General features: G+C 41.6%; 1 protein-coding gene across 2 annotated transcripts; it reads right to left on the minus strand.

The window, feature by feature from the left end:
* Positions 1 to 1,153: 1,153 nt before the first annotated feature.
* KIAA2013 (KIAA2013 ortholog) lies at positions 1,154 to 10,312 on the minus strand. 2 transcript variants are annotated; one of them, XM_075190238.1, is made up of 3 exons: positions 8,576 to 10,312; positions 5,670 to 6,526; positions 1,154 to 1,281 (listed from the first exon to the last, which is right to left on the minus strand). In XM_075190238.1, the coding sequence occupies exons 1-3, from the start codon at positions 9,528 to 9,530 to the stop codon at positions 1,204 to 1,206; spliced, it is 1,890 nt and encodes a 629-aa protein (XP_075046339.1). In that variant the 5' UTR covers positions 9,531 to 10,312; the 3' UTR covers positions 1,154 to 1,203. The 2 variants fall into 2 exon arrangements, with proteins under 2 accessions (XP_075046339.1, XP_075046340.1); XM_075190239.1 differs by lacking the exon at positions 1,154 to 1,281 and adding an exon at positions 2,640 to 3,313.
* Positions 10,313 to 14,266: the final 3,954 nt, after the last annotated feature.

Here is a 14,266-nt window from a genome sequence, read left to right on the forward strand (position 1 = left end):
TTGTGTTAGTCCATACACATTTGTGCTCTTGTTTGCAATGTGTGGCAGTAGCATTTTTTAAAAATCATTATTTAAATAAATAAAATATATATTTATATATAAAAAAATGTATAATCACAGTCAGGAAAAAAGGGTGGGGGTAAAGTAAATGGGGGATCTGGTGGTTAAAAGAGAGAGAGAGAGAGGGAATTTTTTAGATCTTTGCCTTCCTTGTGGAAAACTGCTATTCTGATATGGATCATATATTAATTGGTTTCGGATTTTTTTTTTTATACATTATGTTTTTATGGATTCTTACAGATCCGTTTTGATGCCAGAATCCTGGAGGCCCTGTCCTTTTCTTATAGAAGGTTTGGTTTAACTACTTACATTTTTTTTCTAGAAACTAGGAGATTGAGCTGGGTTATAGTCCTGTTAAGATCAACAAGAATGTTTGGGTCTGAGTAAATCTTCTGTTTGGATTCTAGGGGGTAAATGTATCAAGCAGAGTTTCCATCAGGTTTGAAAAAGTGGAGATGTTGCCAATAGCAACCAGATTCTCATCATTTATTTAGTATATTCTCAAAAATGACAGCTAGAATCTGATTGGCAGCTATAGGCAACATCTCCACTTTTCAAACCCAGTGAAAACTCAGCTTGATACATTTACCCCCAGGTCTTTTACTTTAATAGAGACATTACTTCATTTTTAAAAATTTTATTTTGGTAATCAGGAGTCCCTTCAAGACTACATTATGAGCCATACAAAGGGTGGACAAAGAAACGCCTAGAAGGTCTTTAAGATCCAAGTAGTCCGTGATGAAGAGGTTAAGCTAAGTAACCAACTCATTGTAATGCAGTAAAGAGTTGTTAAGATTGGAGATAGGGGAATGATCAGACAAAATTAGCAGGTGGACCTGTGCTGATTTCAGGCTTAAATATAGGGTATGGCTGAGTAGGATCATATCTAAGCGAGATCAGAACTTGTGAACTGAGGAGTAGAACATATGTACACAAGTGAGAGGTTGGCTTTCTGCAGATGTGATGTGTTGGAGAAAGGCCCATCCAGAGAGTTTAACATCAGCATTGAAGTAACCAGCAACAATTCAGATTTGGGGCACACATTAACTACCGTGCAAAGCCTATTGTTTAGCTTTCCCGCTAGAATCCGATAACGTCCTTCCTTACCTGATAGGGAGATAATTCTCTCAATCTGCCAGGGATTCAGCAAACAAAAACAGCCGCTCCCCTTTTCCGTATGATCACATGATAGGAGTCAGGAAACGCCTTAGAGCGCAGTTCCTGATGAAGATTCAAAACAAAGTGAATTTCTTGGAGGAATATTAGGTCCCTTCTGCAGTAACATTTCTTAAAACACTACATTAGGCCTGGAAAATCTGTGGCTCTCCCGGTATTTTAAAACCGCAAGCCCAGCGTGCTTTGTCAGTAGATAGCCGACAACTTATGCTAGGACCTGTAGTTTCAAAACAGATGGAACCACAGGTTGTCCATGCTTGCATTTCATGCTCCATTTCTGTACATTTCTGTGCATTTTATAAATCAAGTAATCCATATAATGCAAGCAGAAATAATTGTCAAACGAGTGTCGGGCATGTATGTGCTTTTTACTTGGAATATTTTATCATTTAAATTTTAAACACCAGTGGATATGTGGCCTCAGTTAGTGCAAGACCATTAATTTACATAAAGATCATCTATACAAAGTACAGCAATGCCAAATGTGTGTTTGTTTTACATTTGAAAGAGTGACGGGACTGTAAATACCATCAAGTAAACTTTGTTGTGTTTTTTTTAACTTGGCAAGAGGTTGGTTGTATCATTGATTTGATCCTAGCAGGCAAGAGAGATCCTATACAGTTCTATCCCACATTGCCCTCTGCTGGAGGTAGTCCTTGTGATGTCACCGCTGTGATGTCACAGGATGCCTCTTCAAACAGCACGCAGCATTCCCTTTGAACACAAAGCGTTTTCCACACCTCTAGGTCATTTTAAGGTGGACTTTGCAACACCTGCTGGTTGACCGCATCTTCTAAACTAGAAGCAGGCACACTTAAAATATGGTGTGAGCATTCACCACTGCCAGCATTATGTCACAGTCACAGTAAAGCTGCAGATACACTGGCAGATCCGACTGCGGTACCGTGCTCCAAACACCTGGATCTTTGTCCAATTTGGCTGCACAGGAACGCAAACAATTTGAACAGATCTGGTCATTTAACAGCTAACCAACTTCTGCAGCGTAGTTGGCCAATGGGCACACACTAGCAGGTATTTGGCCAACCATATTTTATGCCAATTTCGATCCTCGTCTGATCAATCAGAATCACTAGTTGTTTTGGGACCACATCCTAAAAAACAGACCAGTTGGTTGCGACGAGGAATTTCCATTAAAAACGGACATGAACACTCACTCTAACTCCACTACTGGAAATTTGGTTCTAAGTCCCGGGATGACTGTGCTCTCCAAAATTCATGATCATATTTGTAAAACAAAATCATAAGAAACCAGCAGTAGCCCCAAAACAGAGGTTATTGAGGAATTTCTTGCATGTATGCAGATCTTAACATGACAAATAATAGGAACTGTATTATTAACTCCTAGCATAACATCCCCTTTTGTGAATAAGAACACAAAGAAATATGATTTAAAAAGGTCAGATTTAATTAAATAGAAATTTACAAATGCAATCCAAACAGTAAGTAGCACTCTTCAATGAACAGAAAGTGGCAAAAGGCAACTAGATCAAACCAAAGCAGTCCCCCGCTAAACAGAATCACATATTATATTATAATATAAATCCTTGGCATTTCTATGACCTCTAATCCCATGTGACAATACGAATTGTGATTAAAGTATTCACAACTATTCACAGAATAAATTAAAAAAAGTACATTATAACAGCAAACTTTTTTGTTGTGTGCTGAACGAATATTCAGCTCATCAATTATTATTCATATAGCACAGATCATATTACGCAGCGCTGATCAGTGCGCTAGGAAAGAGTGACAGCGCTGAGGCGTGAAGCCAGGATAGCAGCCACTCGTTCCTAGCGTACTGATTGGCTGCTTTCTTGTGAAGCGGACGACAGGTAAAGAATCAAGAGTGGTCAGTGATTCATCACGTTAAAGAAGATTATTGACTGTAACAGAACTGCGATTGAAAGGACTACCGTGCTTCAGACTCCATTACAATCAACGGAGACGGTGGATCCAGGTTCAGATGCGACTCTTCTGGTTGAAAAGGGATTTTTGTTTGTTTTTTTTTTTGCATATGAAGCCTCAATATTCTCTGTCAGATATTGTTGTCACTTTCCTGTTTGACCAATAAGATATTGTTATTTTACAGCTAAACAGAGTGCGATTCCACACTACATATAGAATTCTCCTATATACAGCAGGACAGGGCAGACTATATTTCTGCATACACTCTGTGGATCTATTTGTAGCAAACTAACAGAACGCTTTACACCTGCCCTAGTCCCTGTTGGCACAGAGACAAGGGTTAGGATCGCCGTTGCGGACATGGCATGAAAATCCTGCTAGTTAGGCGATGACAGCTATAAAATACTTCATAGCGGAAATTACCCTTTAATACTTCCAATCGTATTCCAGATTACCCTGTTAAATCAACATACAAAAAAGAGTTTTAAAGCCAGGGAAAATTAATAATTTCAGGACATATATTGGGATACTCCTTTAAATCAAAAATTAACATATTGAGTCCTATACCTATTTGGCTGACCATTTATTTATGCATATGCCAATAATGTAAATATTGTTCTACCCCAAGAATGGTTTCAAGGTTAGCCCACCACTTTGTTTCCTCATCTTTTGGCTGCAATTCATTTGTATACAATATTCACAACTGGATGATATACCCGCTATATTATCTAGTGTAATGCTGGCTATTAAATGAGTACTAGGTAGAGGTACAAACTGTAGATTTATCAAACCTTCTAAAAAGTGATGCAACCAGATTTGCTATTTGGAGGTGTTTTCCACAGCAACCAATCAGATTCTAGCCATCATTTATCTAGTATATTCTAGAATACGATAGTAGACTCTGAATGGATGCTATGGGCAACACCTCCACCTTTCCTTTTTAGAAAGTTTAATAAATCTACAAATTAGAGTTCTACAACAAGGAGACTTTTCGGTGCTATTGGTTTCACCTTAAAACATGATTTATTTTGTTTTGCATACAGGGGATAAAAAAAAAAAATAAAGGTTTGTAAAGCATAAGCCACAGCAATCCATTATTGTTGAAGGAACACTTGAATTCAACTACCTCAAATTATAAATTATGCAAATCAAAATAATTCACAGCAGATTTATTATTAGGAGTTGCAATTTCTGGAAAGCAGCAAACAGAAAAGTTTTCATTGAAAAATAAAAAAAGCAAAGAGTAGCTGACATTACACAAGAATAAGCTCGGGAGGGTCGTTCCTGTGTGATTGTTACACCAGGGATAGGTGCTGGAGCAATTATTATAAAATATATATAAATATAGATCATGTCAGTGAAGTGTATCATAGACCTCCAACTTTGTACAACATTGGCGCCAAATGATTGACCTTGGCTAACACCTGACAAAGGTCACCAATCAGATGACCTCAAGAGGATGTTTACTGTAACCCCGATAAACGCCATTAGCTCTACCCAAATGTGTGCACTGTTACTTTGCAGCCAGGCTGAGGTGGTGGTAGAGCAATGAACCACAGGGCATAATCCAGCATGAAAACAAATATCCTTCCTGCAGAGCCTGATTATATATATATCTATATATCAGTATGTGAAAAGTCAATGTCCCTGTTCATGATCACACTAAGCATCTGTGTACTTTAAATTTAGGGAACTTTTTGTTGATACACTAAAAGGAATCATCACCAGCACCTTCTGGAGAGCCCCTATGCTGCTGCCAGTTGTTTTCAAATTATTTTAGACCTGTTTTTTTTTTTTTGCTATTATTTAAACTGACCGGAAAATATACACCCCCATAGGAGGAGTCCGCACCATTTTTACTTCTCGCAGACCTTCTGTCAATTCTCTTTTATAGCTTAGAATCATAATGCTATACGTTCTTGCTCTACAGTAAAAACAAACAAACACATAGCTGCATGAATTCATGCAACAAATCAGTCTCCGTCTCGTACACAAGTCAACATGAAGACTTAGGCGTACATACACTAAGTCCCTACGTAAAGGTATCAAAATTGTCTGGGCCCAACTGCTCCCACTCTGCAAAGCATTCTACAAACATTAGCGGACTGTCCTCCCCAACCTTCAGGAGCCCCCCTAGTATACTCAGTAACCCTGGCCAGACTGGTCTCCGACTCACAAAGATGCATCCTGATGACCAGAAAGCTACAAAATATTCCAATCCATTATATCTTTTCTGTAGTGATGTTATACACATAAATGAACAGCATAGTGACGGACAATTACACCAACACGTTAGGACATGCCAGTCACAGGGTGGGACTGGTGGAAGGTTCTTATTATATTTCCAGGGGGATCAGAGTCTTTTGTGGGATAAGCCTAGAAAATACTCTGCAACTCGCTCGATGCTTTTATTATATGAAAACTGAAAATCCCACCACCGCAAGAACACACCACGCAAGTCCCCCAGAGAAGCATAAAGCTACGATCTTAGCGAGAGCCAGTTATACCTTGTTGTTCCTGAAGAGGGGCTTGGCCCCCGGCCCACAGTACTCATTGTAGATCAGTTTAAACAAGAAGAGGTGGAAGAGAGTGATCAGAGAGGCCACGCTGAACCAGAAGACAAAGGGAAGACCTGGGTACTGTTTGGCCATGTGCTCTTCGTGGGCCAAGATCTCCTTCAGATGTAGGGTGTGCCTCAAGTCTTGTAAATGCGTCAGTTCCGTGGAGATGTAAAGCAACGGCGTTAAAGGCTGGGTCACCAGCACCGGAAAGATGTGCCCTCTTAATTCCGACGTTAGCTCCACCGGCTCGTTTAAGCACCCCGCTTCGCAGGCGTAAAGCTTCACCAGTTTGTCCTGGATCTTCACAGAGACGTGGAGAAAGGGCTTCTCGTCTTGGTCAAGCAGGACAGCCAAGTTGATCAGGTCCTTGTTGTAATGTATGCCTCGCAACGAGTAGCTGTTGTGAAGGACGTGTGGGTCAGACTGGAACTGCAGGTGGTTTTCGGTGAACTGTAGACCCCCGAAGCTCAACATCATTCCCTGCATGAGCCCATGGGCCCCAGCCAGTACAAGGCTTTTGCAGCCTCTCTTCTGTAGAGTCAGTTTCCACAGGTCCCACAGTTGCAGGAGCTGCGTAATCCCGCTAAGTTTGCTAGGCCACAGATTCTCGGCGTGCATGCTGGCGTGGCCACTGAAACAATGGTCGGCGTAATTCAGTGTCAGCTCCATCTTCTCTCTCTCCTCGTTGCTTATAAGGGGGTCTACCAGTGGAGACGGGGAGCAGGACAATATGTAGTACAGCGTCATATTGATGGTGTCGCTGGAGGGAGTATGTGCGTCCTTGATCTTTCTCATCTCAATCCCTAAATAAACGTCAGATAATAAAAAATAAAAAAAATAGGATTCATATTTAATCATATTTATACTGATTAATAATTCTTTGCGACAAAGCATGACAGCACTATTAGGATGGACAAATGTAACATTTGTTATTTTAACCCTTCAAAAGGCAGGAGGATGTTATATTATGGTAACTCTTACTACTCAGTGGGTGCTATTTACTGAAAAATGCACATGAACTAAATCCTCATCAACCAGTCAAGAATTTAATTCATTGCTTACCCTGCACTTAGATCGATCAAAGCCAAATGCCGACTGGTTGTAAATTACTCACAGTCCCGTCCCCCCCCATTACATTGTGAATTTTGCAGCAGATAGAGGGTGTTAGTACAGTACTGGAATCCTTCTACTGTTATCACAATAATTAAAATACAATTGTTGGCATACAAATGTTGCAGCTTAAGAAATTAACTTAAAATCTCCAGGAGGAGAAAACGGAATTTCAGAATTTAATAAATAATCATTCTTGTATAAAGAATATTTTCTACACGTAACTTGGGAATAGTAATAGTTAAACTATAGTTGGCATACAATACCTCTCTTGGTAAACAAGTCAATTCATGCTCATTTTACAAAATGCTTTTGACAAATGATACAGGATTGTCTTTTTATGAATCAATATCTACATCACTCTCTGTGGTCAGACGTCTTTGCAGAGTCCATATTGTTTTCAGTATACAAAATGAACATGCTTTGCATGTTTCAACACAAAATAGACCGGTACCTCTCACGGTCTGCCAAATCCAAATAAATCCGGTAGATGTGACCTTCCATACTACAATGGGGTAGAACTCGGTCACCAGACATTACTACAATCCAAGGTTTACCTGTTACCTCTATCAACCTGCTGACTTTCTACACAATCTTATCAAGCAAAGAAAACACTTACAGGACTCTGTATCAAAAGTTCCATAAAAGTTCTGAAAGTCCTTGAAAGCCTCAAACTGGTGTATTTACAGCGCAGGACAATAAGTAGACCAAATACAGATACTGGGGTCACAGTTTAAGGGGTAAATGTTAGGCAAGTATGGATCACTCTCTTTTTATTTACAACTTTTTATACACTGTAAATACACCCGTAACTCCTGTCTGTAGATTATAAACAGCATCATTTAAAAGGACATGCTCACCTTTACTTATCAGCTGTACTTTTGTTCACTTTCACTATTAGATGTAATAGAACCATAAGCACTATCTTGCCAATACAAATCACCACGAAACTTGCATCATTGGTTAGATACAATCTCTAGCAGACTGTATCTCAGGGTCCCTCAATAGGTGTAAATTGAAGAAGGGGGATTTTATAAAGACATGTGTATATGTCTGCACCTATCAATGTATTATCTGCCAATGTCAGTGGCGGCACAAAGGCACTCTGCGTTACCGCAACATCGCAGATTTCCCTTCGCCCTCCGCAATGTTGCGGTACTGTATTAACATATAACATGCGCAGCCGGCACGTTCATCTGAACATCGTGGCTAATTGAATATGCCTCGTAGGGTAAAAACACCTTTTTTATATACAGATAGATGGGGTAAGGATGGGTGACCAGGAGATGGCAGATAGTGCAATTAACCAACACTAGAAGATAGGTAAAGAGTTACACTGACCATATGCTGCAATATTGCAGCCGATATTGGGCAATAGACAGATATCGGCTGCGTGTAACCCGATAACTACCAAGATATTCAATAATGCAAATCAAATCATTACTGGGCATGCTGATAAATGAAGTCAGAAGATATGCCATTATTGGCCTGTGTGTCAGGTCATCTTCCGACTTCAAGAAGAGTTTTCAGTGATATCGTGAATGGCCTGCTCATATCCAATGTGGCCACACTGGAAGCTGATCTTGTCGCTCGGTAATTCAAGCGGCAGAATAGGCCTGTGTGCAGAAAGTTTTATTTTGGACAAAATAGGTGCAATGGGAGATGTGAACATAATAATGCAAATTTAGGAGCCAGTTAGACAACTCTAGTTAACAGGTTAATCTTTGAAGATATTTCATTACCTGAAACAAATAGGTCAGACCATATCTGTTGATGTTCATTAAATAGATCATCAGCTCTCATACGCATCACCTCCACCATCTCCTTCTTAGCCGATTCTCGTAACTTACTAAAAGTTTCATCCAGTTTTCCTGAGTCAATGGGTTCAGACGTATAGATGACGGAGAGCACGGTTTCATCAAATTCCGATTTAGGGCTGACTTGCACTCGGTTAACCAGCTTTTTTGTGGCAACCACAACCAGGATACTTTTACCATCTTCTATGGATACCCTTCCAGAGAAAAGAATAAATTGTCTGTCTTGAACCTTTTCCACGCTGGTGGAAAATTTGGCTCCAATGAACGGCTTCTGAGAAGCAATGTCGAAAGCTGCCACTCTTTCACTGGGATTTGAAACATGAATTCTCTGCACGAATACGTGAGGTCTGCTTTTGTGTGCAAAATAGTCTTCGCGGACAAAGACACAATCACGCGAGGAGTCCGTTGCCTCGATTTGCAAGCAACGAATGGTCCGTATCAAGCCTTCTCTAAGCACAACAGCCGTAGCGTGGACTTCTGCTACAGCGCCCAAACTCTTTACAAACATCAAAGGGGAGTAGTCCGTTATGTGAAACGGTACAGACATAGAAGACACCCATAAATTATTTTTGCTGATGTCAACAAGAATATATCCATTCCCGACCATGGCTGGGCCCTGCAATTTTGTTTCTTCTCCTGGGTACACGACCATCATTAGGTCCCCCTTGTCCGACAGTGCTTTCCATTGTTTAGTCTGTGTCTGCAGGCAAACCCCAGAAGAACCTCTTGGCTGACCCGAATACCACAAGGATCTGTAGATCGATCCAGGGGAAATATACCAGTATATTATTAAAAGGAAACCCAGGACCGCAAGGACTCGACGTGCCCAGCTGCTGGACAGCAGTCCTGGGAAAACTTTCAGCCTTTGCTGTAGCCACATCTGGAAAGCTGGTTTTAAAGAAATCCAAGGCAAAATATTTCTTGGTGAGTGGGCGTGTTCAGATCATCTCTGACACTAGGTTGTTGTGGGAAGGGCTGTAATCATACGGTCAGCATCGCTAAACCACATACATGCTTCCTGCAAACCCAACACTGACATAACACACAAAATACTTTACATCTTCTGCAGCTCTCTCCATACAGAGAGAAACAGGTTGCCCTCAATCTCCTCCCTCAGAAATGCTCTAAATGACAACACCCAGAATCAATTATAGAGACACAACTCATACGCCCAGGTCCTCCCTGAATTAGTTGGAAAAGTCATAGGACAGTCTTAAGTATTGAATTCAGAAGAGGTTAGAGACCCCCATAACAATAACACATCAGGTAAAACTCATATGATTACATTCAATCCTCTATAATCAGCCTTTACTGACACCACTAAGTGCTCCCTCAGCCCTCACTCCAAGCTCCCTCAGCCCTCACTCCAAGCTCCCTCACTCCAAGCTCCCTCAGCCCTCACTCCAAGCTCCCTCAGCCCTCACTCCAAGCTCAGACCTTACCCTTTGCCACCCCCCCCACTCAGTTCTTCCTCTGACCCTGCAGACAGCAGCTCACACTTACATCCCCACTTCCACTCAGTGTAGGCCCGCTCTCTCTCTCTCAGCACCCCGAGCACGGGGCTCAGTGACCCGCCCGGGTGTCCTGTCTCACCCGCAGCTGTTCCCACAACACGGAAGTGTCGCCCAGCACCTGGCGGCAGCTATCGCGAGAGCGGATCACGTGACAGTCACGCGCCTCTGAAGGGGAAGGTGTCACATGACAGCGCTTGACGCACTAGCTGCACACAGCGCCCCTAGCGCGCACACAGGGGTATTACACCAGGGAGAGAACTGATGGCTGCATGAGTCTAACTGTACACATCCCTGGCAGTGTAGGATGCTTATGTGTTATATATGGGAATCATTCAGTCTACAGTGCCTGGTAATTAGCTGGAGAGTGCAATACCTGTTTACCTTAACTGTGGCATATTATCATAGCTGCCATCTTTCAGTTCCAAATTCCAGGCAATATCCTGGTTTGCAAAATTTGGATCTAGCTCTGCACCCCACCCCATGCATGGATACACCTGAATCTGGCTCTCTGTGCACCATACTGTAAGTATGTGACCAAGAGCTTTTGGAAGGGCGGAGGCGGAGAAGTTTGATAAGTAAAATCTAGATACAAAGTTGGAGTGACCCATCTGAACTCGCGGTCTGCAGAAGAAGGGCTGCCTCTGCAGGGTGAGGAGAGTCACTTGATATCTGCCATGTTCCGGGTGATTTTATTACTGTTCCATGGGCTGTCACTTTAAGGAAAATGTGTGACAAGTGTGTTTCCCAAAGCACAATATTGAAATTCTCAGCAATTTATTTTTCTGGCAACAGATGGCTCTTGGCTAACAGATAACAGAAACATATTACACATGTCAGATGAATAAAAAGCATGCGGCTCAGCACTGCTTTGTCAACCAAATTACTGTATTCGCATCCCAGCTTAAATGCACAAATTGCTGATAAAGTATGCTGGCTGTGATAGAAAGGTGTCAGAACACACGGTGCATCTCAGCTTGTAGCCGCAGACCGGTCAGAGTGCACATACTGACCCCTGTTCACCGCCGAAAGTGCCTAAAATGGACCATGGACGAAGGTGGTCTAGTCTGATGAATCACGTTTTCTTTTGCATCATCTGGACAGCCAGGGGAAGAGTGTGCCATTTACCTGGGGAATAGACTGCACCAGGATTCATTATGGGAAGAAGACATACCGGTGGAGGTGGTGTGATGCTCTGGGCAATGTTCTGCTGGGAAACCTTGGGTCCTGGCATTCATGTTTATGCTTTGACACGTACCACCTAATTAAATATTGTTGCAGACCAAGTAAACCCCTTCATGGCAGTGGCCTCTTTCAGCAGGATAATGCGCACTGCCACACTGCAAAAATTGTTCATGAATGGTCTGGGGAGCATGACAAAGAGTTCAAGGTGTTGACTTGGCCTCCAGATTACCCAGATTTCAAACCAACAGAGCATCTGTGGGATATGCTGGAAAAGTACGAGCCATGGAGGCCTCACCTCACAACTACAGGACTTAAGGGATTTGCTGCTAACATCTTGGTGCCAGATACCACAGGAGACTTTCAGAGGTCTTGTGCAGTCCATGCCTCAATGGATCAGAGCTATTTTGGCTATTCTGCAAGAACTTGATAATTGATTTAAGTGTTTACAAACATGTAGCAGAGTGGCCACAGGCTTGAAATAATGCAACATTTAACAATCTACATTTTATGTTACATTAACAAACCATTGGTAAAGAATGCAGTCCATGTAAATATCCGCTCCTTGAAACTGTAAATACATGTGGTAGCATTCCTATTGTTGTGAGGGTAATAGGCTAATTATTCGTGACCACAGAGCCCTAATTTCTATGTATTTACACTGACGTATTTATTTAACCCTCAAAATACAAATTGGAATAATTATGGATTCAACCGTTATTTTTTGTAGCAATAACACAATAATGTATATTTTTTTTTAGCAGTGACTGTTGTAGTTTGTTTATATGTAACATTATAACAATACTATTTCCTAGTAAATATAGTAGAAACACTTCTACGCTATATGAAGACACAGGAGTTTCAGAGGAATCTGTTTGCACAGCTGAGAGATAAATCAGAAGATGTGTACACTATGGGGGAACATAGTTATTTGGTGCTGTAGTGACCAGTAAACTAAAAATACAACAAAGAGCTCCCCCTCTCCGTCACTCCAACCATCCACACAGGGGTTTTCCCCAAATACAATGTTAACACTCGCCCCCTATACTGGGCAATAGCAGTCACCCACTTTCGTGTTCCAGTTATCACCGCTGTTTGAGTAATCACTGGGGTTGAGGGGAGATACTGATGTAATTTGGGGTAGTTCTAGGGCTTCCCTGGGATGCCACCAATCCCAGCATGCTTCACAATCAGTGACGATCGCTGGAACCCGTACACGGCTGACTACCATGTGCTATACCGACGCTTCCAGCAGTGACGAAGGGGATAGTGGAGGATCTCTAAGAGGAGGAAACAGTAGAGAGTGACTCCCAACTAGATAGATTTATGTATGAAAAGAAGGAATTATGTGCAGCATAACTTAAAACTATACTTACCTTCTCTTCCGGAATGTCCGGGAGACTCCTGAATTTCCGGTACTTCTCCTGAACCCCTGAGAGAGCTGGCCTTTCTCCCAGATGCCGCCAAGTTCCTATTGGTGGGCAGGGCGGGAGCCTAAATGACGCAAATTGTAGTGAATTGATGCAATCGCTGCTTTTCACCACGGGAGGTGGGGCCAAAATGACGCCTTTTGCATTCAAACCTGCACTTTTCACTTCACATCCCCTCCGGCATCTCCCAGAGTGTAGAGTGTTGACAATCGATTCGCCTGTCAGGTGACATGTTGGCTCAGCAAGGCACAGAGAAACTTTTGGGGGTACAGTCTCCCAAACCTGCAGTACGTTCAAATATATCAAGGGTATAACAAGGTACAGGAGGGAAACATTCTACAAAAGGAAGAGAAGTACTAGAACACGAGGACATGTACTGACACTGGGGGGAAGTGGGTTCAGAGGAAAATTACTTCACAGAAAGGATACGGGTGTGGATAAGGGGAATAGCCTCCCATCAGAGGTGGTAGAGGCTGATACAGTAGAGTAGTTTAAAGATGCTTGGGACAGACATAAGGATATTCTTACAAAGAACTAAGGTTCAAATAGGGTTGGAGGTTACCATAGGTTAAACAATGAGCAGACTAGATGGGGCAAGTGGTTCTTATCTGCCGTCAAATTCTGTGTTTCTATGTTTAAAATGCCTCCTGAATATGTTGCCCCTCAATCATTGCCTAAAAAGTCACTGGCCTTAGACAAGCCAGGGCTGCCAATAAAGAGGATGGATATAGGACAGATAAAAAATATAAGAAATTAAATAGTAAATATTGCTAAAACAAATGACAAGCATGAAATATAGGTATTTTTTTATCTATTATTTTAACATAAATTGTTGGCTTAGATAACCTGTGGTTCTCCAGCTGTTCGGGATGCCAGGGAATGCTGGGACTTGTAGTTCCACAACCAGCTAGAGAGGCACTTGTGCAAAAAATTGTTTCTTTTTGCTCTTTGTTTAATTCTAATTTAAGCTTAATAGATCCAAGGGGCCGGCTATGTAAATAGAAGCACCTGTCAAACTTTTTGGGATGGTTCAATACACTCTCTAGCAGTGTATATTGATTGTACCAAGCGTTACCTGCAGCAAAATAACATGGTTTGTAAAATATAGGGCTATAAATAACTTTCACAATTATAGTTATAGAAGGTTCAGGAGTTCATTACAACTCTTCCTACACTTAGCCGTTCTCACAGTAATCAGAGTAGCGCTGCTGCCAATATCTCCCAGCATTAGATAACTGACAGGAGATAACCGTAGTTTACATTCAGTTATACCGGAAATGTAAAGTCCTATAAAGATATATAGCAGTAATTTTATAAGACGATCTTTTTTAGATTTAGCTTTGAACAGAAACTGGGTTTAATCCTTAGTGATTTGTAACAAATTAGACCATCCAGAAACGTAGAATGGCGGTTGTATAATGTCGTACTGATGAATAATATTATGTCCAGTGGAGAACAGAGCTGGATTGTGAGTTCCTGCAGGAGCTCTGCAC

Source organism: Mixophyes fleayi, chromosome 11, assembly GCF_038048845.1.
Source record: "Mixophyes fleayi isolate aMixFle1 chromosome 11, aMixFle1.hap1, whole genome shotgun sequence".
In the NCBI taxonomy this organism is placed as follows: domain Eukaryota; kingdom Metazoa; phylum Chordata; class Amphibia; order Anura; family Limnodynastidae; genus Mixophyes; species Mixophyes fleayi.